We start from the raw sequence: 23,332 nt of genomic DNA, 5'->3' as shown, positions 1-23,332 counted from the left end.
GTCTGTCTGTAAAAACAGAAACCAACAGTAAAAAAAAAAATATGGATGTGAGGGGAGACTAGATTCATGGCCCAACATTGGTCATGACACGGACCTTTAAAATTTGAGAATATCTCTTGGCAACATGCCACAGAGTGAAAAAGCCAAGCTCAGTACTTCATAAAGCACTGCAGTGGTAAAAAAAAAAAGCATACTCATTTCAGTTTAGAGTATTTTGAGTATGTTTACTCAAAATGTACTCCTCTCTCCAGACACTGTTGCATTTATTTGCTATTAATTTAAATCCTGTCATAGCTTCTAATATGAAGTGGATTATTTTTAATTTGAAAGTACCTCTGCAGTACACAGATTTGATTATTTTACTTAAACAGCATATTTCAGTACTCCTAGACAATCTAGACAATGTAAGGGGTTTCAAAGTACCCCTCCAGTAAGGCTCAGAATTCTTTGCTCAATACAAAAGTAGCGCAAATTATGTTCTGCAGACACACTGGTGGTATTATTCATGACTTGTGCAGAGTAATACCCAATGCTTTGTTGTAACGGTACTGTGAAGCATAGCACATGCAACATTTATTGCATTTGACATAGAATTCCTTTTCATAATTCTTAATTTATTTCTTCATTCTTATGTTCATTTCAGTCAGACAGAAACACACTTAAAACCCTTGCATTACCCAGTGCCTTCACGTCACATTTAATAATAGTCAAAATTCCTCTTTGCCTTTCAGTATTGCAGGTGTTTCCTTCCTCAAACATGCTGGGAACATGAATGCTCAAATAATATAGGAAACAAAACTGAAAAATGATCAGCATTAATGATAGGGCAAGATGTGGATAGGAGTCCTTGATTCATTATTTATAAATATAAACATATTCTTAAATAAAAATAATATTTCCATTACACCTGTTTTCTCCCTCTGTGGATGGCTCCTCCCATCTTACTGGCTCTTGACCAATGGCAGTATCCTGGGACAACAGACCAATCAGCATCCCTTCAGTGTTGCAGCACTGAAAGAGAGTAAACAGAAAGGCAGGTCAGACCTTTACCTCAAAGACAAGTAGTGTGTGGCAGTGTTTCTAGAACCATACTGCAGCATCTAATCGGAGTCGATTCATGGAATTCATACAATATCTGACAAAACTTGAAGCATGGACATGAGAATCATAAACACAACGTTCTGTCAAACATATAAACTATGGTTAATTTAAAAAAGGATCATGCTATCCTCAGTTCCAGGGTCTTCAAAGATTTTAAGCATAAGTGCCTTAAGTTTAGGAAAAATGACCTGCTTTTATCAAAGAAACGGGTGTTCAACTCAGCAGCTAACAGTTAAGGTTGAAACAAAGGCAGACTTTAACATCTTTCCAGCAAGTTGCTTTGTAATATGGACCACTGAGAACTGCAGCACCTAAAAATAACCCTGTTTCTCAAGTGAACATCTGTTTTGCTGGTTTCCCAAAGATTGTTACCTCAGGCAAAGAGCATGACTGAAAGTAAGTATGACTACAGACATCCAAACTTGTATCTACAGGGATCACGGCAAAATCATTTAGACATTACATGAATTTGTTCTTGAATATAGACTTCCAGAGTGCTCTTGTGTAATTACCCAACAGAGCCTTGGTTATAAACGGAACAAAAATTGTGCATACGCCAAAGGCAGGTAATGTCCTGCCATGTTTGTCTGCTCTCCTTTCTTTTGTGATACATCTTTCAGATAATGTCAGAATAGCAGGAAACAGCTGCTTGAACTGATGATACCTACTTAAAAAAAAATACAGCAACATGAAAAATAAAGCAGTATGAAATCATGTCATCTGTAGGCAAACAAATTGCCTCTGGACGTAGAAAAATATCAAAGTGAGCTCATTTCATTAAAATGTCAAACAAGTTAAATATGTTTATCCTTTCTATTTTATGCTTAGAATGAAAGAGCTCAAGATCTGTGCAGCATGAATCAGTGAATAGTTTAAACATAAATAAATTCAGCCTATGCTAACCTTTACATATCTGTTTGCAGGCAAGAAAATAGGCACATCTCTGTTTAATTTAGATTTGTGTTACCGCAAATTCCACACAAAAGCAAGAGCCACTCTATTAAGGCAGTGTACAGTTTTGTTCCTGGGAAAGCTGAACGGAGACCATCATATTTGGCCAAGATTTTGATCGACAGCATGGATTTAATAAGGGAAAAATCCTGCTTGAAAAACGCAGAAATTCACCGCATTGGTTAGTCCTATGCTAATGATCAGCAAACTCTTAAAGCAGGGGAAGGTACGAAAATAATGACAACTAGGTAAAATTCTTGAAGTTCACATTTTATTTATATACTCTTAAAACATCAGAAAACATGTACACAATTTCTTCAACTGTAATTTTTTTTCAATGGTTTAACAGCATTCTCTGACCTGCAAACAGATAGAAATAATAAAAGTACAAAATAAAGAGGTTGAAATGAAACAAAGCCAACCACCAAAATAAATAGCATTTTTGCTCTGCTTTTGACAAAACGTCCAGTCAGTCAGTGTGGTCTACCAAGCAAAGTGTTTTTTTGTTTGTTTGTTTTTTAAAAAACGTCCTCAAGCCATTGATCTCTGCCAATGTGATTGCTATACTTGGGAAAGACCAGGCTACCTTACAGTATATCCCTTCTCAGGCAAGTATACAGTTTAGAATGTTAATTATTATGCAATTCAAGGAAAAAGGATGATTACAGATCAGAGAGGTTACACATTTTCTTTTGACATAATGCTCACTTGAGCCACACAAACTTAAAACCTTTTGTTCTCAGTCATGAAGTAAGATTTCTCATCCAATTCATCTGGTAAAATACATTTTGAATACTGTATATACAAATGTGTATTTCCAGATATTCAGCCCTATGATCCAAGAAGTGAAATGACACAAAATAAAGTTCAGGCACAACAAATAAATTTAAAACACTTTCCTCAGCTTGAAATAGAGCTGAGAGACAAACACTTTTTATAATTAAAGAAAAAAAAATCATTGAACTAGTAATCCAACAACAAGTTCTAACTCATAATTATGGTTGAACAAATGTATTTAACAGAACATCTGTCTTGTGCTTCAGTTTTCTGATTTAAAACAAGACAATATGGGTAGTCGTCTACCTTCCTGGTACAATGTAACTCATTGTAATAATGGATTTCTGATGTTCTATTGCAACAAAGTGTACTCATTTCATAGCAAAAGATATGAATGGCTTGGATAAATAAACAATGGTCTCAAAAAAAATAAAATAAAAACTGTGATCCCATTTGTTTAACACTACACAACAAAATGGGTGTAAGCTGAGAGACTGGTAATATTTAAGGTAATTCAAGACATTTCTTAAACAGTAAGAGGACAAACAGAAACGGGTAGGAGAGAAAGTGAGACAGCTAGATAAAGCAGAGGAAAGAAGAGGCTAACTGTGCAGTGGGTGAGTGGTTAAATGAGGAGTGAGAGGAACAGATGTTGTAGCCGTGAGTGGTGGGAATCAGGGGGCTCAAGTCAGCTGGCAGGGTCTGTCTACAGTTCTCTCGACTATGAAATGAACAGGACCCTGCTCACTCTACCTGGCACTTGAGGTGACTTTGGCTCTGTCATAACCCCAGCTAAACTGCCTGCAAAGTCACGGCTGGCCGAGAGCCACACCCATATCACGGCTCCTCTGCTCAGACCACAGGACCAAGATCCAGCATCCGATTATGTTTAAAGAGGAGCACCAAGTCTCTCCATCTACCTGAGTAAGAGACTTTGTACCCACCAGAGTCCTTTTTCACATTTTCTCTTTCATGTCCAGCTCATTTGGGTGCATGCCTCAAGAAAGATTGGGTGAGATCAAGCAGAGTTCTTCTAACTTGTCATGAAGAACACTAAACATCTGCAACCAAAATGGCCACCATTGTCCACTCTATTTCCAGGAGGCAGCATAAACTGATCCAATATTCGCCTTCTCCATAAAACAGCTGTTTCTCTTATTAAAAGTAAAACACAACTATGAAGAAGATAATCACATAAGCCAATGCCAGTGACAAAAAAAGTGGTTTTGGAGGTATAAGGCTTATCCTGGAATCATGGAAAATTTCAGTATTATATCTACGTGAAAATATCAAAAAATGGTTGATTAGATGTGGCATATGGGCTCAAAAGACACTCAAATCACACACAAGAAACCAACTTCTTTCATTAGCATTATTCAGCAAAATCAAGTTCCAACAATATTCACTTTTTCCACCCCACCCACCCCTCCCCTTAATATCTGCCTCTTCCGTGAACATAAATAAGAGTCCTGTCACTCTCTGAGCTTCTCTCTGCAAAGTGGCTGGGTACAGTAACGGGAGTGTAGAGTATTTTGGGAAGGGCTACAGAGCAAGAGTGGGTGCCTGTTTTGCCTACCTTTCAAAAAGGCACACAGTCTCACGTCTCAAACTGAGTTAGCAAGGCGCGAACCTCAGGAGTGAGCTGTTTGGCTGCCTTGGCAGCCTCTGTGATGGCTTTACGATACAGACCCTTTCTCTTCTTGTCGAAGCGAGACTGAAAGTTTTCTAGAAAAGGGGCAAGCTGAGTAATTGCCAGGAAGGAAGTGGTAGGCGACCCAAACCAGGAGACACGGGCCTCCTGTCTGACTAACAGCCCATTATCTTTGCGGCTCACTGTGATGGCTAGGATACGGGCTGGCCACCAAGGGAAGCCGAGAATTTTAGCCCACACAATGTCTCCTACGCAAATGGTCCTGCCATCCAGGGCAACGCACTTTGAAACATTTTTTGAAAAAACTGTGGCTTTGAGGGATTTACTGCACTTTTTTTCATCCTTGGGAGCAGAGGGAGAAGTGGAGGCGAGAGAGGAAGATGTGCCAGGGGCAGGGGTCGTGCGGAAATCACCGGGAGGGGGAAAGTCAAGAGTTTCAGTTGAGCTACACTCAGAGTTTGATGACTTTAAATCATCTGCACTATCGACACTGCACATCGAAGTACTAGAGGAATCGGGCTGGCTGGGATTGAGGGTCATATAGACCACCAGGTTACCAGCCTTGCTCCCGCGCGTCCCCCGCCCCTCCTGTTCCTCTGGCTCGAGCTGGGGGTCCCTGTGCTCCGGAGGTGGGTGTGGTTGGGGTTTAGGTTGGGCCTGCTGGCTCAATGGGGGCTCAAGCACTCTGTCTGGCCCTTGGGGCTCTGTGGCAGCAGCAGCCTGGCCTGTTGAGCAAGAAGAGGAGGAGGAGGAGGAGCGGGTGGAGGTGCAGCGGGCTCCGGCTACCTTAGGCAGTGTTAAACGTCCCCCTCCCGGCACTTTCTCCAAGCAAGGTGGCCTACATGAGGAAGAATCGTTTTCTTCGTTACGGTACCTTTGAGGCTTGATGCGCATCCTGGGTGGCAGCGGGTTCGCCATGCCTGGTCCTCCTGCACTGATCTGTTGTAGTCGTCTGGTGAAGTGGACCTTCTGGTGGGCTTCCTGGAGAGCAGCAGCCCTTGTCATGGCCTTGGTGTTACTACTGCTGCTGTTGGTGGCGGTGACTGTCTCCCTTTGCCTCCTCTGAGCTTTGGCCATCTTCAGCACTTCTCTTGCTTTAGAGTGGTCAACGTTTTTGCTCTGCAGCACTTTCTTGGCATTGAGTTGCACTCGGGAGCTGCTGTTGGCTGAGGATGGTGCTGCAGTGGAAACCCCTCTTACCACACGGTTTGCTGCAGCTGCCCCTTTAACCTGGCTGTGTCCCAAACCAGAAGAGGCAGAGGAGGAATTGACCCGTATAGCTGCAGCCTGCCGCTTGTGTCCATCAGCAGCGCGGCTTCTGTCCTCACTACGAGGTCGCTTCCCAGGAGCTGCGCTGTCATTTCGCCGCCGCTTTGCATCGTCATTACGGCAGTCTGAAATGGGGCCCCTCCGTGTCTCACGCTTGTCTCCTTGTACCACAGCCCCTTTGCATTTATCACAGAGCACTTGCCTCGGTCGAAGTTTAATGGCATTCATTATAGACGTAGGCTCCTCTCTGTACAGCCTACGCTTTGGCCGTTTGATCTTCCGGGGTAGAGGCTGAGGTAACGTCTGGTTGTAGGTGTCCCTGATGAATAACGGAGGTGGGTAAGGGGCCCCCTCCTGAAACAAAGGGGGTGGTTTTGAGGTCCATGGGCTGAGCTGAGGATTAGGGCTGTCTTGGGGCACTGAAGGGGTTTGGGTAGGTTCCTTTGGAGGGGCATCAGGAGTTCCTTGAGTGATGCCCTTCTCAGTCTCAGACTGGAATGCCTCCGTCTTAAGCTGCATAGTTTCTGGTTTGTCCTTGTACTCTCTCTTGGGGAATACAGTTATTGGAATTCCATAGGGTCCAAACCTGGGAAAAGAGAATGGAAAAACGAAACAATCAAAACCACACACTGACCTATAAATCTATTTAATATTTGCTGAATTTTCCAGATGCAAAATCATTTGCATAAATAATTTATTAATACTGCACCATCAACAGACTGTTTATCACTGCATTAACAGACCCTGAGGAAAATAGCGTGAATCAGCACTTACAGAGGTCAAAGACACTCCCATGAATTGACAGCTCTAAAATGCCAAAAGTGACCAGAACATTCAGATCATGAATCAAGAAAAGACTGCTGGAATTTTCTGGAATGAACATTTGTCTGGGTGAAACAGAACAAATATTCTGTAACATCAGACATTCGTTGCTTCAGGTTCTAATATTTTGAAATAGTCCTAATTTTTGGGGAGATTTGGGAAACGAACCACTGCAGCAACATATTTCAACTATGATATAGCTACAGTTTGAGATCTTGATACTTTAGGCATCAGATGCCCATGAATTATACATAACTGCTTAAGTTCAATGTTTTAGTGTCATGAATCTGAACATCCACTTCTCTTTAAAAGAGGTGATGAGATCTCAAAGCTTATGCAGACCTCTAAGCCTAAAGAAGTCTAAAAATCTCCTTGCATAGAAAACGCAAATGAAGACTGTCCTAGAGCTTTTTGTGGCTAACAATAAACTGGACAATATGGCTGAACAATCACTTCAAAAATATGACAAATCTTAAAAAGGCCTTTAAAGTTCTATTTTATTTTTGTTTGTTTTTAAAGTACTAGCATGTATGACTCTGGTAATCATAATATTTGCACTGTAACAGGATACTGATTCATCTGTCCATAATTATGTCAAATTAGTACAATTAGCCTGGACACATACAGAAAATGAGTGAAAAAGGTGAGCAAAACAAAACCTAAAATGTGTTTTAAAAGATCACACGAAATAGCTATACTTCATGTGTTTCTGTACATCTAATGGCACAAATGTATGAATGAAAGCCACATTATGCCATAATGACACAGCATTAAGTTATTTTACCCAGCAAAGAGACCTCTACAGAAAACTTCACTATTTCCAAGCTATTTACAGAAATAAATAAGTATTAATATTTATGCCTAACTGGCATTTTGCTTCTGAATCTTTGACTACTGATCAAATGCAAGGTTTTGTGAGTGACTCGACTTTGTTTACTGTCTGGTTACAGCATGCATAGTGCTGATTGCTACTTCTGTAAAACAGACAAAGGTGTAGTCTACCCATGACATTTAAAAACAGTAATAAAAATGTAATAACTTTGTTACAGAATAGCAGTCAGATTTTAGCCCATTTAAGATCCTCAGTATCTGCAGATAAGTAGAATGCCAACGCTGTTGTCAAGACCCTCAGGTAATCAACAGCACAGTATAGTTAAGGTTTCTTCAACGTGTGATAAAAGTGATTAAGGGGATCGTCACTGACACAATTTAGGAAATTAAATCACAAATTTTCTGTAATTGAAGCGTAAGTGTAGTGTATAATTTAATAAGGATAAGCATAAGGATGCATGCCAAAACGTCTATTAAGACCTAGGACAGGCATATACCTAATCCTAGTTCCACCCTGCACATGTATGTTTGTTAACACTACTGCAATCTTACGTTGGTCCAATATTCGAAAACACTCAAAAATAAAGGCTGATATATAATGTTAAAAGATGGCTCCAGAGTTTACTGAAGGCACATTGCATAAAGTGCCTATAAATACATTTAGGGATGTTTTTCAGTAAAAGGATCCAATCACAAAAACATGAAAGGGTTTACACAATCTGACCATGCCTTAATATGGCAAGTTAATGGAAGATATTGCTATGAGTATACACACAAAACCAATGGGTGAATGAATGCATTACAAAGACACTATGCCTGACTTGTATAGATGCTTGGCTACACTGCACCACAATTCTAAGGCTAGATTAAAGACGACAGCAGAGTTTTCCACAAACCTCCCTGAAGAGTTTAATAAGGTATGTCAGATAGGTTTACTGATACAATCCCTTAATGCTCTTTTAGGATACCAGGACATGATTTTTTATGGATTCATGTCACATGTCATTTTGAGGATGACACTGTAATACACAGGAATACAGAATGCAGCTAAAATAAGTTCAATATTCTGACAGACAGCAGAAACACAGCTGCAAGATGGAAAATAACAGGGATTTGTGTTTTACTGATATACAAAGTCTCTCAAAAGTGCAGTATTTCATTTATAAAATATGCAGGCATGTATGTGTTCCATATTGCCAGGTGTCACATTTTATAGTGCATGATTTTTTCAGGCCTTTTGACAGGGCCAAATCAATTTAAAATGTATATCACAAGACCCTTTTTTTAGGTTAATTTTTCCTCCAATTAAAACTTTTTGATGACAAAGGCAGTAACACATATTTTAGATATTGCTATTCCATAAATTACACTTTAGGCATGAAATACAATCCTTTAATCCCATCACAGGCCATATACCACTATTTATGAGATATTAATGTCAAAATGGCTCTCTGACTTAAGTAATGAATATATTAACTATTAATGTGAAATTCTATACAAAATTAAATATAGTGTTTTCATATTTTGCAGTAAGGCAAATGCTTATTTTTGATCCTTAATGTAGACTCTGAGTGAAGATATTTGTAGTGTTGTGGAGGGGTGTTGATTAAAGCGAGAAAGTGTTGGAAGAAATCTAAGAGGAGGAGGCTGGGTGTTAATAACCCAGCAGGATTAAGCCATATACGAGAACTTTTAGTAGTTGCATCATACACACAACTACAGTACAAAAAGAGGCCCAGGACTTGACTGCACCAAACTGCACAAATAATCTAAAATGTCCATGTCATGAAACAACAAATTATTTGCCTTTTGGAAATAAAAGCCTTTCATTCAAAACACTGATACATTTTCAAAACACAACGACACACTCCACAAATGCAAAATCAGCCTGTTTTGAATTTACAGATTGTGATGTGACACAACAAATTAATTTACATATAATAGATGTACAAATGAGTGGCTAGACTCAATTCATAACACATATCAATCCAGGGGTATTCCATAAAGCAGGATTTAGGAGTAAACTAGATAATCCAAACATAAACAGATTTTTTTGTGGAATACACCCAGGGTGCTTTATGAACGTGTCATATTAGAGGTCAACTAATCAAAAGTCATATACGTTCATCGATATTAAAAACAGTAAAACTAACGTTACGTCGTATTCACTGAAATAAGATATTGGCGAAATGACCATGAAAGAAAACGCTTTATGACTAGTATATAAACCTGCACAAGGAGTAATAACCAAACATGTCCTTGTGCATGACAACACATCCACAAATAACTGTCTGGCACATTACTTCTGTATGAAAAGGTAGGCTTGTCCCTGGTCAACTGACATGTGTTACTGATTTTATTAACAAGATAAGTAAGCATCCTCCAAAAAGCTTTACTCTGTGTGTGCTGAATGTAACAACGTTTACATCAAAAATACAGCAAATTTGTAAGGAACATTGGGAAATCAATATGTTAAACAGATAATATACACGCATGTTTGCAGTAAAAATTCCATATTTAAGTATGTCCTCTGAGTTTTATTCAGAAAACAAGAAAACATGTCATTTGGCTGGTGAATTCTAAACCTCTGCATATCAATGTATGTTCTGATGACCTGACTGTGTTGTCCTTTCAAAGGTAATCACGTTATACAAACCTTTCTGCCCCATGTATAAAAAGGGTCAGTACCTAACAATCCCCTTTGCTGCAGCCAGCATGGCAGGTGTGTTTACCTTTTGGAGAGGTCCATGAGCACTCCGGAGAAGATCTTCTCTCCTAACCGAAAAGACACAACAAGTGCATCTTCGATTATGTGATCCAGCGTTACTCGGACCTCGGAGCCGGGGATGAGGCCCATAACGGCGCTATCAGACTGTCTTTCCCCGCCCTGGGCAACAGGCACCTGAGACTTCAGCCCAGGCTCAGGCTTAGTTTCGAGCTCAGTCTCAGGTACGAGATGCCTCTCAGGTTCGGGCTCTGGCTCTAACACAGTCTCGGGTTGGAGCTCTGGCTCTAGCACTGACTCGGGTTGGAGCTCTTGCTCTGGCACAGACTCGGGTTGGAGCTCTGGCTCTAGCACAGACTCGGGTTGGAGCTCTGGCTCTAGCACAGACTCGGGTTGGAGCTCTGGCTCTAGCACAGACTCGGGTTGGAGCTCTGGCTCTAGCACAGACTCGGGTTGGAGCTCTGGCTCTAGCACAGACTCGGGTTGGAGCTCTGGCTCTAGCACAGACTCGGGTTGGAGCCCTGGCTCTAGCACAGACTCGGGTTGGAGCCCTGGCTCTAGCACAGACTCGGGTTGGAGCCCTGGCTCTAGCACAGTCTCGGGTTGGAGCCCTGGCTCTAGCACAGTCTCGGGTTGGAGCTCTGGCTCTAGCACAGTCTCGGGTTGGAGCTCTGGCTCTAGCACAGTCTCGGGTTGGAGCCCTGGCTCTAGCACAGTCTCGGGTTGGAGCTCTGGCTCTAGCACAGTCTCGGGTTGGAGCTCAGGCTCAAGCACAGTCTCGGGTTCGAGCTCAGGCTCATGCTCGCTGAGGTCTGTTTTCAAACTCAAAACTGGGTCCTGAGACTCAGACGAGATGACGGACTGCTCTAAAGCCTCCGCCGGTTCTAGTGGAAGTTCTGCGGATGAGTTACTCGAGCCGTTAGAAAAGTCACTCTGTCCGAGCGAGGTCTCATCTAAAGTGAACGGATACTCCGGGCGGTCCGAGGGCGTTTCGTGGAAGGCGTCCTCCGGAGGTTTGAATTCAGAACCGGGAGCATCGTTGGCGGCTTCAGGCTCCAAGTTCGCCCCCCGAGTCGGCTGTATCAAACCTATGGAGTCTGACTGCGGATCAACTAAGTACTCGACTAATGGTTCGGCTTGAGAAAGCCCCGTGTCCAGGTTGAGAGGACGGCGAGCGGGAAGAGTATGCAAGAAGACCGCGGAGGGCAGAGGCGCGGAGCCGGACAGAAGGCAGGGGCTCGACTCTTGGACACTGACCTCGTTTTCAGTCAACACGCTGGGTGAGAGCGGCTCTTTCAGTCGCTCTTCCGACACGGTGCACGTACAGTCCGAGAGGCCAGGCTCCTGGGTTGGTTCCTCGAGGCTCCACAACACTTCGTGTCCGTGAGGAGCTTCTTTTCCCGCTCCTAGGAGCTCCGGCCTTCTCATTTCTATTCGCCTGCATTCCTCAACCTCAACCACATCCACATCCGCGGCCCCGCCGCACAGCTCCGTCTCTGGGTCGAAGTCCCGGGCCTGCTGGCCCTGCAGCGCGGCTGCGTGCTCCACGGGCACGGGTCGCGGCTCGTACTCAGATTCGTCCCCCGCCGCTGATGATGCCGCCACTGCAGCAGCAGCAGCTCCTGGCTCCGCAGCCACGGCCGCCATTTTCTTTCCGCTTTGCAACTACTACTACTACTTGGCCCTCTTACTAATAAAACAAAGACCCACCCATTTAAAACTGCCCGCACTCGCAATTGGTCAAGCCGACGGAAGAACCTCGCTGAGTGGCTTAAGACACTGCTACTCAACGAGATCCCTTGTTAACACTAACTGTGATTGGCTCCTGTTTTGTCAATATTGCTTTACTTTGGATTTTAGCGACTCGCCACAAGGGGCAATATTGAGTTGTGTGATGAGGACTATGGACAGAAAACGGTCAGTTTTGCTCAGACCTGAGGAATGGACTTCACATCATGGAGAGAAAATAAAATTTTACAAAATAATACAAAACACACACACACACACACACACAAACACACACACCACAACACTAAATAGTCTAAAGATTATAAAAAAAATTTATAATTTTGTGGTATAAATAACTGTATAACTAGTCTCAAATAAATACTTGAAACAGTAACGTGTAACGATACAAAGATGGGCAATGATATTTTGTATTATATTAATACTAATTAAAACAGAGAAACATGTATGTGCCTTGTGCCCAATCCAGTGTGTGTGTGTGTGTGTGTGTGTGTGTGTGTGAGAGAGAGAGAGAGAGAGAGAAGAGAGAGAGAGAGATCAGAATGATCTGGTGAATTGGTGCTCTTCTTGGAGTTTTCTTGCAAAAGACCTTAATGAAGTGTAATACCTTTATAAATGAATATATAGTTTTAATGTATTACAAACTAAATTGCAATATCTGATAATTGTCTTTTAAATATTCCTCACAATTGCACACTCTCTCAGACAGGCACTGTATTCTCACCATATGTGATAGTCATACCACTTTTATTACAAGATGCAAAATGACAAAGAATATTGAGTAAATAGAATTAAAAAAATCTTCCTGAAATTCAGATTGTGAGGACCAGAAATGAAGAAGAAAGGAAATTGCGTTACATGGATAGAGTTGCCCAGTAAATCACAATCAATAAAAGACTGAATCTATACCTTTATGTGCTTATATACACAAAAAAAGAGAGTCACAGTGAATATTACATCATTTTGTACCACTGTAATTGACAATTTAAACATTATAACATTCTCCACTATTAGGTCTCTAGAAAACTGAGAAATCTTTCTGCTGTTTAAAAAATGAACTAATGAAATGTATGTGCATGATTCATCTCAACAGCAAAGTTTCATCACCTCTATTGTTGAACCTGGAGGGGCACAGTGAAGGACAATATTGTAAAAGTTTATGTTTCACTATGGTTTACATTCATCAAACTGATTTACACTGAGGGAATTGTTACTGAAGGACACTGGTTAAACAGTCATTAAGCAATTTTGCTGTATAATGCTATTTTAATGATTTGTGTTTTTCATGTGTATTCATGTGCACAGTATAAAGACGCATGTGGGTCACACAAGTAATAAAGAAAAGGGGTCAATGACTTACAGGCCAAAAGTGAAATTATATTTTACTGTTTTTTTGTCACACAAAATACTTTAAATGAAAGACATTGTCAGGAATCTAATGTAAAAATAGCAGATTTGCTAGGTTAGAATTAAGAATGAAATGTGCTCCTTTTATCCTTGGAATAAATACATTTACGTATAAGACTTAAAATCTAATAATGCTGCAAGATGCTGTATACACTGTAGCTTTCGTTCCATTCTTTCATAATTCATGTTTCGTATTTCAGCACTTTTCTCTTGCTGTGTAAAGCAGTTTAATCCCATGTTCCTAACAACAGTGTACTGTAATAGAATTTAAATTCAATGGTTTTTCATTGTGTGGAAAAAATCCACACTAAATTCACACCAGTTACTTCACCATTACTTAACCTCTATTCTATCTAAAAGTGAATATGTGTATTAAAATGCAGCTTTTATAGCAAGCTCAACCAAACCAAGGGGAAACATGCTGTTAACTGGTGTGGTAAATTTTTTATCTAGCTGTGCTCACATCTGTATGTGTCAGGCTGGCACTGCGTTGTTATTTGCAAAGATAGGGATTTGTCATGCAGCACATTAAGACCTTAGATCAAAGAGAAAATGTACAATATGATGTGACTTCTACACAGGAAAGGCATGGCGCAATGAAAGTGGTAATCCATGAGGAGTAGACAAGGAGTTTTATGTGTTGCAGGTCATTGACTTTTGGCACATTTTCCTCTTTCATCAAATTTTTAAAACATGTTTTTAGAGCCTCTGCTTTGCTGAAAAATATTTCAGAATGATTTCTTCTTTCCTTCTTTGCCCCATTTGAAAACCCCAGCTGCCCATGATTGGTGAAAGTTCCATAATGCCAAGACCAACAGAAATCACCTGTCAAACACAGTTTCTAGAATTGTACAATCTGGAGTAACTGCATGAGCACTCAGTGCCAAAATGTGAGCTAGAAATTCTCCAGCACTGGACCTGATTTCTCTGATGTGATGGAGCACCAGCCAAAACCTCTGAGATGTGTTGGAGTGGTGTTCATCATTCAACAGCAGTACTTAATCTCACTAATGATTTTGAGGATGAATTCAATCATATCCACACAGCAATGTTCAACAAGGCTTTAACCGGTATCTTGACAGTTAATGCCAGTTGCCAGCTAATGAACTGAAGCTGTCCATCTGCAAGTGCAAACTGCCAGTCATGAAATGTGGGCAGTTATAGTTTAGGGGCATTGAACAATTGTAGTTTGATCCCATACATTGAAAGCAAAAGCTACATAAGTAAAAGGTAATAAGATTTCGCAAAACACATATTTATATATGAAGGAACCCACAGGAGTGCAAATTGAGGGAATAATTAGATTCGGAAAATAAAAAGTGCACGTTATATAAGCTACATGTACTGCACGCATTGTCCCTGATGAGATAATAGCAGCAGAGCACTGTACTCAGATAATTGCAGTCTCTTATGAAAGGCTCATGAAGGGCTTGATAATTAGTTGATGTGCTGACTCTGTTGACCCTGTCTTTGGCTGTATTTTACTCTGTGCCCTGATTATAATTATACATCTTTGTACATTGTGTGTAAAAATAGTTTGGCTTCTTATGTTTCTTGTGACAGCTTTTACTAATAGAGAAATGATTAGTTTTTAACATATAAGAATATCAGTTGGTAATAATTTGTTTACTTGCTTTTCTGTGTGTGAAATTTCTTAAGTAATGTGTTCTTGAGTGTTCTCGAGATGCACTGACACACACATTGTCCATCTCCAAGATCACTCAGTGTATTCTATCCCCAGCACAGGGTCTACTCATGTGTAAAAACAAGGATATGTCCCTTCTGTGCTGCCAGTTACCAAAGCTTTATTACATTAACCTCCTATGGTCTGTCTGTTCATCAGAGAGTATGTTCGATTCCAAAATGGTTACACTATATAAAATTATGAATTTCAGTGTAGGGGTGGGAATAGAATAAATAGACTAATTCTGCATCAACATAAGTGTCTTACAGTTTACACTTCCTCATCCAGAATTTAACAGGTTGATTAAGTTGTGTAAGTTCTACTCTTCTGGGGTGTCCTCAGACACCTGCATATTTTGCATGTACTGTGTACTTTTGGTGGATTATTTCCATACCTGTCAATGTTGGTTCATTGCAGCTGTAAAAATGCACCAATAACAATTTCAATTTTTGGAATTCGATAAATATTGCTTTTAGTAATAAAATTTCCCACTTATCTCCAGTTATGAAATGTTCCCATTTACAGTTGTAACCCTCTCCCAATTTATTGCTATTTTAATGTATTCAATATTGCTTTAAAGTTCATATTTGAGCACCTGAAACACAAAGTTACATAATTTTTCAGTAACTAACTATAATACCCAATAGGTTATTTCAGTTCCAGTTTTCAGTTTTTCATAGAAATCAACAGGAAAATAATTCCTCACTGCCTCATTCCTAAAGACTGATGCATTTTTAGCTGCTCATGAACCAAATCATTGCAATCACATTCAGTGATATTGAGGTCTGTATTTTAGTTTTGTTTTGTTTGTTTGTTATGTTTTTCACACTGATGATTTCATAACAGTTAAAACATCCTTTCACTTCCATGATGTTCAGATGTCTCTTCACATAAGAATGATGGACAAAAACATAGATTTTTCAAATTAGAAGCAACAGGAAAGCTTTAAAATGGTGTCTTAAAGCGGCTTTACAGAAATTGAAAATTAAAACCAAATTTAAATTTAAATGAATACCAAGCCATAGGTGAAAGTGGCAAGGAAAAACAATTTCAAAGCTCATAGAACTGGGCTGATTTTCTGGTTTTAGTTAGGACCCTGGCTGCAGCGTTCTTGGACCGTGGGAGGAAACCTGAGCACCTGGAGGAAACCCACATGGACACAGGGAGAACACACCTATACAGACAGTCACCCAGAGTGGGACTTGAACCCACAACCTCCAGGTCCCTGGAGCTGTGTGACTGCACCACCATGCCCCCCTTGATAGATTATGACACCAAGATTTTTAATTTATTTTTTTGCTGCTGACCATATGCTACAGAGAAATCTGCTGTATATAACCTTAAATCTGATCGTTTACTTCTTGCAGGTTTTGGACCCAGGTGGAGAACCTTTGTTCGACATCCCGGTAATCTAAATTTATCATTTGGTTTGGCTGATATGTACAGCTGCATATCATCATCATAACAGTGGAAACTGTCATGTTGACTGATAACTGTGTCCGGTGGCAGCATATAATGTGAATAACAACAGTCCTTAAACTGAACCTTGCGAAACTCCATATATCACTTTTATATACCTGGATGGTACCTTTTACATTTACAAACTGTTGTTCATTTCGATAAGTTCTGAACCAGACTAGAGCTGTTCTTAATCTTTCTAAGAGGATAGTGTGGTCTATTGTATAAAAAGCCACACTTAGGTCAAGTAGAACAAGCAAAGACACATAGTCTTGATCAAAAGCAAGAAAAAGGTAATTTGTTACTTTAACCATTGATGTCTCTATGCTATTATATGGCCTGAATACAGAATGAACATTTTCATGGATGTGATTTCTAAGAACAGAACAGTTGAGCTAGTTTTTATCTTTGGTATGAATAGCAGGTTAGAAATAGGTCAGTTCACTGGGGTTAAGATTTGGTTTAGAAGGTTTAATAACTGTTCATTTTAAAGCTCCAAGTATGTTACCTAGATCAAGAGAAGAGTTTACTATTGTTAGAATATGTTTGATTAAGTTGATTTAAGTAGATTTGTGGGAATTGTGTTGAGTGCACTGGTTGTGGAATTTGATGAAGAAATCATTTTTTTCCAATTCTGGCTGCTGAAGTAGGTAAAATGCTTCTAACCTCTCTTTTATAACTATGTTCTGTGCAATGTCAGATGACTGGCAGATTAGAGTCAGTAATACTGGCTACATTTCTGTCTAATATTTTTGTCTAAGATTTTATTATTGAACCCATAAAATCATTACTATTGTAGATGACTGGTTTCTGAAGTTCAGTACCTGCCTAATTCTTAAGCTTCTAAGCTTTGAGACTCTGCTAAATAATATTCTAGGATTGTTTTTGTGGTTCTCATTCACAGAAGCCAGATAATCTGTGCATGCTTTGGTAAGTGCCCTTCTATACTGAATGAGGCTGTCCTTCCAAGCACAATGGAATATTTCTAGCTTGGCTGGCCTACCTTTCCACTTGAATTTTCTTATTGTGTACTTTAAGGCACAAGTTTGGTCATTGTGCCACAGGGCAAGCTTTTTTTTATCTGATCATTTTACTCTTTACAAGTGCTACAGTGTCTAGAGTTGATCTTAGAGTATTTTTTTAAATGGTCTATTACTCTGTCCAGTTCAAACAATGGACAGTGAACTAAGCTGATAAACCCAGAAGGTTTTGATTACAAACATTATGATTGCAACTATGTGTAGACCCTATTTGTATACATTTTGAGTAAACCTGACTGGCTCTGGTTTTGACAAAATTGCATTTTGTAGTGGATCTTCTACATTCTTAAAATGAATATTAAACCACTGCTACGTTTGCAGTTAAATCATTAAATAGTTGCAAAAATTATGAATAGGGACCTGGTGGCCTGTAAATATTAAACAGTGAAAGTAAACTCTTGTTTGTAAGTGGATTGGGTATGTTAACAGGAATAAAAAAAAAAAAAAAAAAAAAAAAAAAAAAAAAAGAATTAAAAAGTAAATGTGAAACTCTTTTTTACTGATTAATATCCACTCGAAAAAAGTAATTCAGATAACCGTTCTCCAATACGTAAATATAAGTACTGTTGTAAGATAAAAAAATCAAGTTGTATGATTTTGCCAGTTTTAATTTGCAGTTGTGAAATATTCACTGGCTCTGATTCAAGTTTCAGTAAGACACAAAACACCAATATTCTGATCAGTTAAAATTGGATTAACAATGACTTAGAATCAAGTCATCTTATATTAAGCAGATCAAACTTTAGATCAGAGGTACTGCTGTTGGAAACTGAATGTAATAATTAGGTTTTAATTAAGTTGTTAGGGCAAACAGTTTTTTCATAGGTCATATTTAATTTGGGGAACAGACACAGTCTCAATAAGGTTGTACCTAGGTGACAGCACAAGGCTGTGTGCAGAAGGTCAGTTTAGCCTGTCTGTCTGCACCCTGGCCTTGGCTCTGGTTTGTCAGCTGTACTTTATTCTACTCTGTCAACTAACTTACACACTATGTGATATTCTGCAAGAACGCAGAGCAGCACCCTCCTGTGTGGGGTGGATACTATACCACCCTAAAAGACCAGGCTTCCACTCAAAAATAGACTAATTTTCTATAAACCCCACATGATTTGCTGAACACCACTTCACCATAAAGCAGTGTAGTGCCCAAAGCCTGCTATAAGCTTCATCACTGCATTGTGCTGGAAATATACCTTAAAAAATGAATAAGTAGCTGGGGATATGATTTGTGACTTTTGCAAAGTACTGTATAATCTACTATTCCATAAACAGTTCTTCAGATAAATTCATTTAAGAATTATTAAATAATAGAGTGCCCGGAATTCTATTCTAAACGATCATTATCAAATCAAATCCCATGGGAGAACAGAAATTCGCACTTATGTAAAAATATTTAAAGTTACAGGGGTATATATTACTGTAGGAAACTTATAACATATAACATAATGGCTTATATTCTGTATAGTCTTTAATTAACTGCTACAATAAGGGTTATGCAGTGAATGAAAATCCTTTTGATGTACATTCTCTAATTTAAATAGAATCTAAGGCCTAACAAAAGGTGCACCAAGGCCAAGAAATTATAGCTTAAGGATTTTATGTTTCTGGGCACAGAATGAAGGAATGAAGTCACTTCTTTGGCCATCTCCTCATCTGCAGGTGAGCAACCTTGCGGTCAAACCCCTGATGACTTTGCCATTTTACATGCTATGTGCTCCATTCATAAAAGTTTATGGCCTGATTATGATGGGGACGGGCTCACCAGGTCAGAACCTAAGAGGCAGAGTCAGATGGAGGAGAGAGATTATATTTAAAGAGAGCAAATTCATTCATCCTTACCTTTTTCTGACATCAGCCCTCACCTCTCTTTCTCCCCACAACGGCAACTCTGAGCATCCATGGCTTTCACTGGTAAATGGGAGACAGAATCTCAGCAGGGATATGATGAGTTCTGCAAACTCCTTGGTAAGCAGCTTGCCTTTACAACATAGAAAATATTTTTTATACAGATAATTAAACAACACATGGTTTTGTAATTTTGTTCTGAATAGTCTATGCTCAATTAAATGCACAAACACACTTGAAATAAACCTTTGAGTAACAGATTGCTGTATTAGGCAACTTGATAAGTTTGAGATTTAATATATAATATATTTAAAACTCATCTTAGTCAAAGCAACATGATGATTTGACCAACTTAAACTGAGCCAACAAATATTCTGCATTTTCTCATGAGTGTGTTGCAAGACTTCCTGTATGTTGTAGTTGTATTTTGGTTATTTTAGGTGAGACTAAGCACTCTCAAAGGACTTTAATATTGCTTTAATATTTCTGAATAGTCCAGTAATTTCAGTATCAAGAAAACAAAGCCTCTGGACCAATATGCTACCATAATAGAAGAAGAAAAATCTTAACATTTAATGTAATGCAGAAATGATTTAAATCTTACTAGAAAATAATCTCCCAAATTAAAAAGGTCCTCTTTTATAGTTTATATTTTGCATATAGCAAGTTGTTAATTCCTATTATTTCAGTATGATTTATAATCAGAATGACCCTATCAAAAGTCTAAAAATGTCTTACTGTATGATTAGCTTGTGTCTGTGGATCAGTATGAGTTCAGGCATAATGATTTAGCAACTGCTACAGTGAGCAAAAAAAAAAAAAAAGTATTGTATTTCAACTACATTCCCTCAATTTTCCTGCCCCTGAAGAAAGGGATACGACTGTTAGCCAGAGATCTGGATCCAAAAGTGAATGTGCTGTGTTTTATGTATTTAAGGTATCCCTGATGATGTGATTGAGAAGGGTCGTGACTACAAGCTGGTGACTGAAGTGGCTCAGAATGGCGATGAGTACTCATGGACTCAGCACTACCCAGCAAACCACAGTGTCACCAACAAGTTTGTCCTTGGCAAGGAGTGCGACATGGAGACCATCGGAGGGAAGAAGTTTAAGGTACAACTGAGACCATTCATCTTTATCCAATTAGCAAAACTTTATGTATGTGGGGGCTGCTCCACAAAGCAGGCTTTATGAGTTTCCCAGATATCCTAAGCCCAGAGATGAGAACTGTCCAAAACAAAGGTCCCTCAGCTCTGTTTCTGTTGGACACATTTGACTTCAGGCTTAAGTTATCTGGCAAAACTAAGAAATGGAATTCCAGAAGTGAGTAGTAACATTACATCTACTAAAGAACATGTCCTTATGTACAGTTCTGACTGATTTGTACTTTCTTGAGTATTTTCATAATAGGCTTAATAGTTGTTACTTGAACACTAGTAAATTAATGACAAAAGTCCTTTAATGTTTCAGACTTTACATTTTAGTAACTGATTTAATAATTGACTTTCATTTTATGGTGTAATTTTCTATAATCCTCTGTGATTGATCACATCACTGACTTTTAAGGTTTAACAAAGAGTGTATCAAAAAAAAACAAAGAAGAGAGTCAGCTCCTGTGCTGATTAAATTATGGATTTATCAAAGTCAAGCTGAAATCAACATGGATTTCTTTAATCTTGTTGCGTGAGTCCTAAGTCATTTAAAGTAGATTTCATTAGGTCATATAAATTAAAATACAACATTGTTGTGATATATTGAAATATTTTTAATGCCTGTTTTTCAGGAATTGCCCCCAAATCTTGAAGGATAAAATCATGCCCTGTTTATATTACTTCCTGCCCAAACATCTAGTTCACCTTAAGGGATTAACATGCATTCTTTTTTCCATTTTACACTGACTTTAAAAAGTTTCCTTGCAGTTCTAAAATGTACTTTGTACTTAAATAATTGTTGATCTGCTTATTTGTTTTCAGCTACTTTTACTTTCATTATAATTAATTGTTACACCTAGCTAATATCCCTTTTACTTTAGCATGGAATTACAGAATTACATTACTCTACCCCCTTATGTAACACTTTAGAAAGACTGGAGATTGATGAATGAGTTACACTTGGCTAATGTGCATATTCATGCTCTGATTGATCTGAAACTGAATCCGTGGATCAATCAGGGACCAGATCTGTGAATGGCATTCATTCTTCATTTTGCCACCAGGCAACTGTCACTATGGAGGGAGGCAAGCTGAGTGTGCGATTCCCCAACTACCACCACACATCTGAGATCAGTGGGGGCAAGCTTATAGAGGTAAATTACTAAACTATTAAATATATATATATATAAATGAAAACATTGAAAACAGAATGATTATTGAGCGTTGACACTTTGCTGTAGGTGATCATGAGGCTACCTGACACACAAGCATTTTATGACACCTGCAATATATTTATGTAACGTCTATAAAACCTTATTCCAACATTCAGCAGTTTGGGTTATAAAACCTTTTAGAGAAACAGACTAAAACAGCCATATTGATTTGTGAATAAGGTTTTAAATGCTTATAGGTGTTCATATTAAGCGTCAGGGGTCATAAGGTTTGCTTTACTCAATTGCACTCTACAAAATGTTTTGACAAATGCTGCTTGTTGTAATAAACCTACATACACATCTAAAGCTTATGTCAGTGGTCAAAGCCTAATGTAGGTGTCATTTAGCTCTGATCAATGATCTACAGTGAAGTGTTACCAATGAGATGAGCTATTGGTTTGTGTTGCCTATATTTCTAAACATTTGCGTAACATCTGCATTATGTTTTTTTTTTTTTTTTTACAGACCTCCACAGCTACATCAGCTAAGGGTCCGGTCGTCCTGATCCGCACCAGCAACAAAATCTAACTCCTGTACAACAGATGGTCTCTGTATATACTGGGGAAAAATAAAGGCAATTACAGCAAAAACACACACACTGCCAAATGTCTGTGCCATTTATATGTGGCTCTTAATTTATTTGATAAGAAATGTGGTGATGTAATGATGTGAAATATGTTAAAATAACTGGGAAAAAACATATCCTGTTGTTTTTAAAATATTTTTTAACACTAGAAAATAAAGGGGGGAAAAATACGTTTTCATGTGCATGTGTGTGTGTGAGGGGGGTTATATAATTAATTAATTCATGATCTGTAACCGCTTTTTCCAGTTCAGGGTTGTGGTGGGACCGGATCCCACTGGGAATCAATGGGCACAAGGCAGGAACACACCCTGGAGGGGGGGGACAGTCCTTCACAGGGCAACACACACACGCATTCACTCACACTTGGAGATCACAAGGTTTTGCTCTGGTAGTGACGATATGCTGCCTGTATATTGGCTTTATAAGACCCTCAAATGCTCTAATTATACACATATTTAAATAAAAAATAATAATATAATCAATTATGTAGTATACATAAGAGCAATAAATAGTATAAAATAATAGTAAAAAAATAGGAGCTGTCAAATGTCTGCAACTTTTTACGTAGACCTTAAATATTCTGTATATATGAAAAAACAAACACACACCACATTTTCAACGGCCACCACTGGAGGGCAGTCAGTCTTCAAACTGCTCACTCACCCCAGGGCACGCTGTCCTCTAACAAAGCCTCACAGCCCTCTTTGTTCTACACAATGTCATCACTGCATTAGAGCAGCTTCTCAGAACTGATAAAGGGATTAATGTTAGCAGAGCATTCCTTTATTCTCTTAGTTTTTAACTCAGTCTCATCAAAGAGATGACCCCCCTCTCCAAAAAAAAAACTGCTTCCATCTGTCAGCCAGAGTAGCATTTAAACTAACATATTTAAACTAGTGGAGGTTTAATGTTTAACTGGATACTACACCACAGTGACGCTCACAATAGAGAGAGAGAGAGAGAGAGAGAGAGAGCAGCAGACAATACAGTAGCACTGGTAATAAAGTAACAGTGAGAAATACAGAGAAACAGAAAGGTGGGCTACAAAGCAGACACAGAGAATACCACACAATT

The 23,332-nt window shown here is 39.1% G+C and overlaps 2 protein-coding genes across 4 annotated transcripts; one reads left to right on the top strand and one right to left on the bottom strand.

Annotated features, from left to right (window-relative positions):
• Positions 1 to 366: 366 nt before the first annotated feature.
• pwwp2a (PWWP domain containing 2A) lies at positions 367 to 11,937 on the bottom strand. 3 transcript variants are annotated; one of them, XM_066645437.1, is made up of 3 exons: positions 10,135 to 11,937; positions 4,406 to 6,335; positions 367 to 1,011 (listed from the first exon to the last, which is right to left on the bottom strand). In XM_066645437.1, the coding sequence occupies exons 1-2, from the start codon at positions 11,772 to 11,774 to the stop codon at positions 4,427 to 4,429; spliced, it is 3,549 nt and encodes a 1,182-aa protein (XP_066501534.1). In that variant the 5' UTR covers positions 11,775 to 11,937; the 3' UTR covers positions 367 to 1,011; positions 4,406 to 4,426. The 3 variants fall into 3 exon arrangements, with proteins under 3 accessions (XP_066501534.1, XP_066501533.1, XP_066501535.1); XM_066645438.1 differs by lacking the exon at positions 367 to 1,011 and adding an exon at positions 2,360 to 2,412; XM_066645436.1 differs by lacking the exon at positions 367 to 1,011 and having other exon boundaries at positions 2,321 to 6,335.
• A 7,423-nt stretch (positions 11,938 to 19,360) lies between these two features.
• On the top strand, positions 19,361 to 22,200 carry fabp6 (fatty acid binding protein 6, ileal (gastrotropin)). Its single transcript, XM_066646715.1, has 4 exons — positions 19,361 to 19,427; positions 20,245 to 20,420; positions 21,523 to 21,612; positions 22,138 to 22,200. The coding sequence occupies exons 1-4, from the start codon at positions 19,361 to 19,363 to the stop codon at positions 22,198 to 22,200; spliced, it is 396 nt and encodes a 131-aa protein (XP_066502812.1).
• Positions 22,201 to 23,332: the final 1,132 nt, after the last annotated feature.

Source organism: Hoplias malabaricus, chromosome 15 (assembly GCF_029633855.1).
Source record: "Hoplias malabaricus isolate fHopMal1 chromosome 15, fHopMal1.hap1, whole genome shotgun sequence".
Lineage (NCBI taxonomy): Eukaryota > Metazoa > Chordata > Actinopteri > Characiformes > Erythrinidae > Hoplias > Hoplias malabaricus.
Note: the sequence above shows the minus strand (reverse complement) of the source record. Positions and strands in the feature narration are given on the sequence as shown.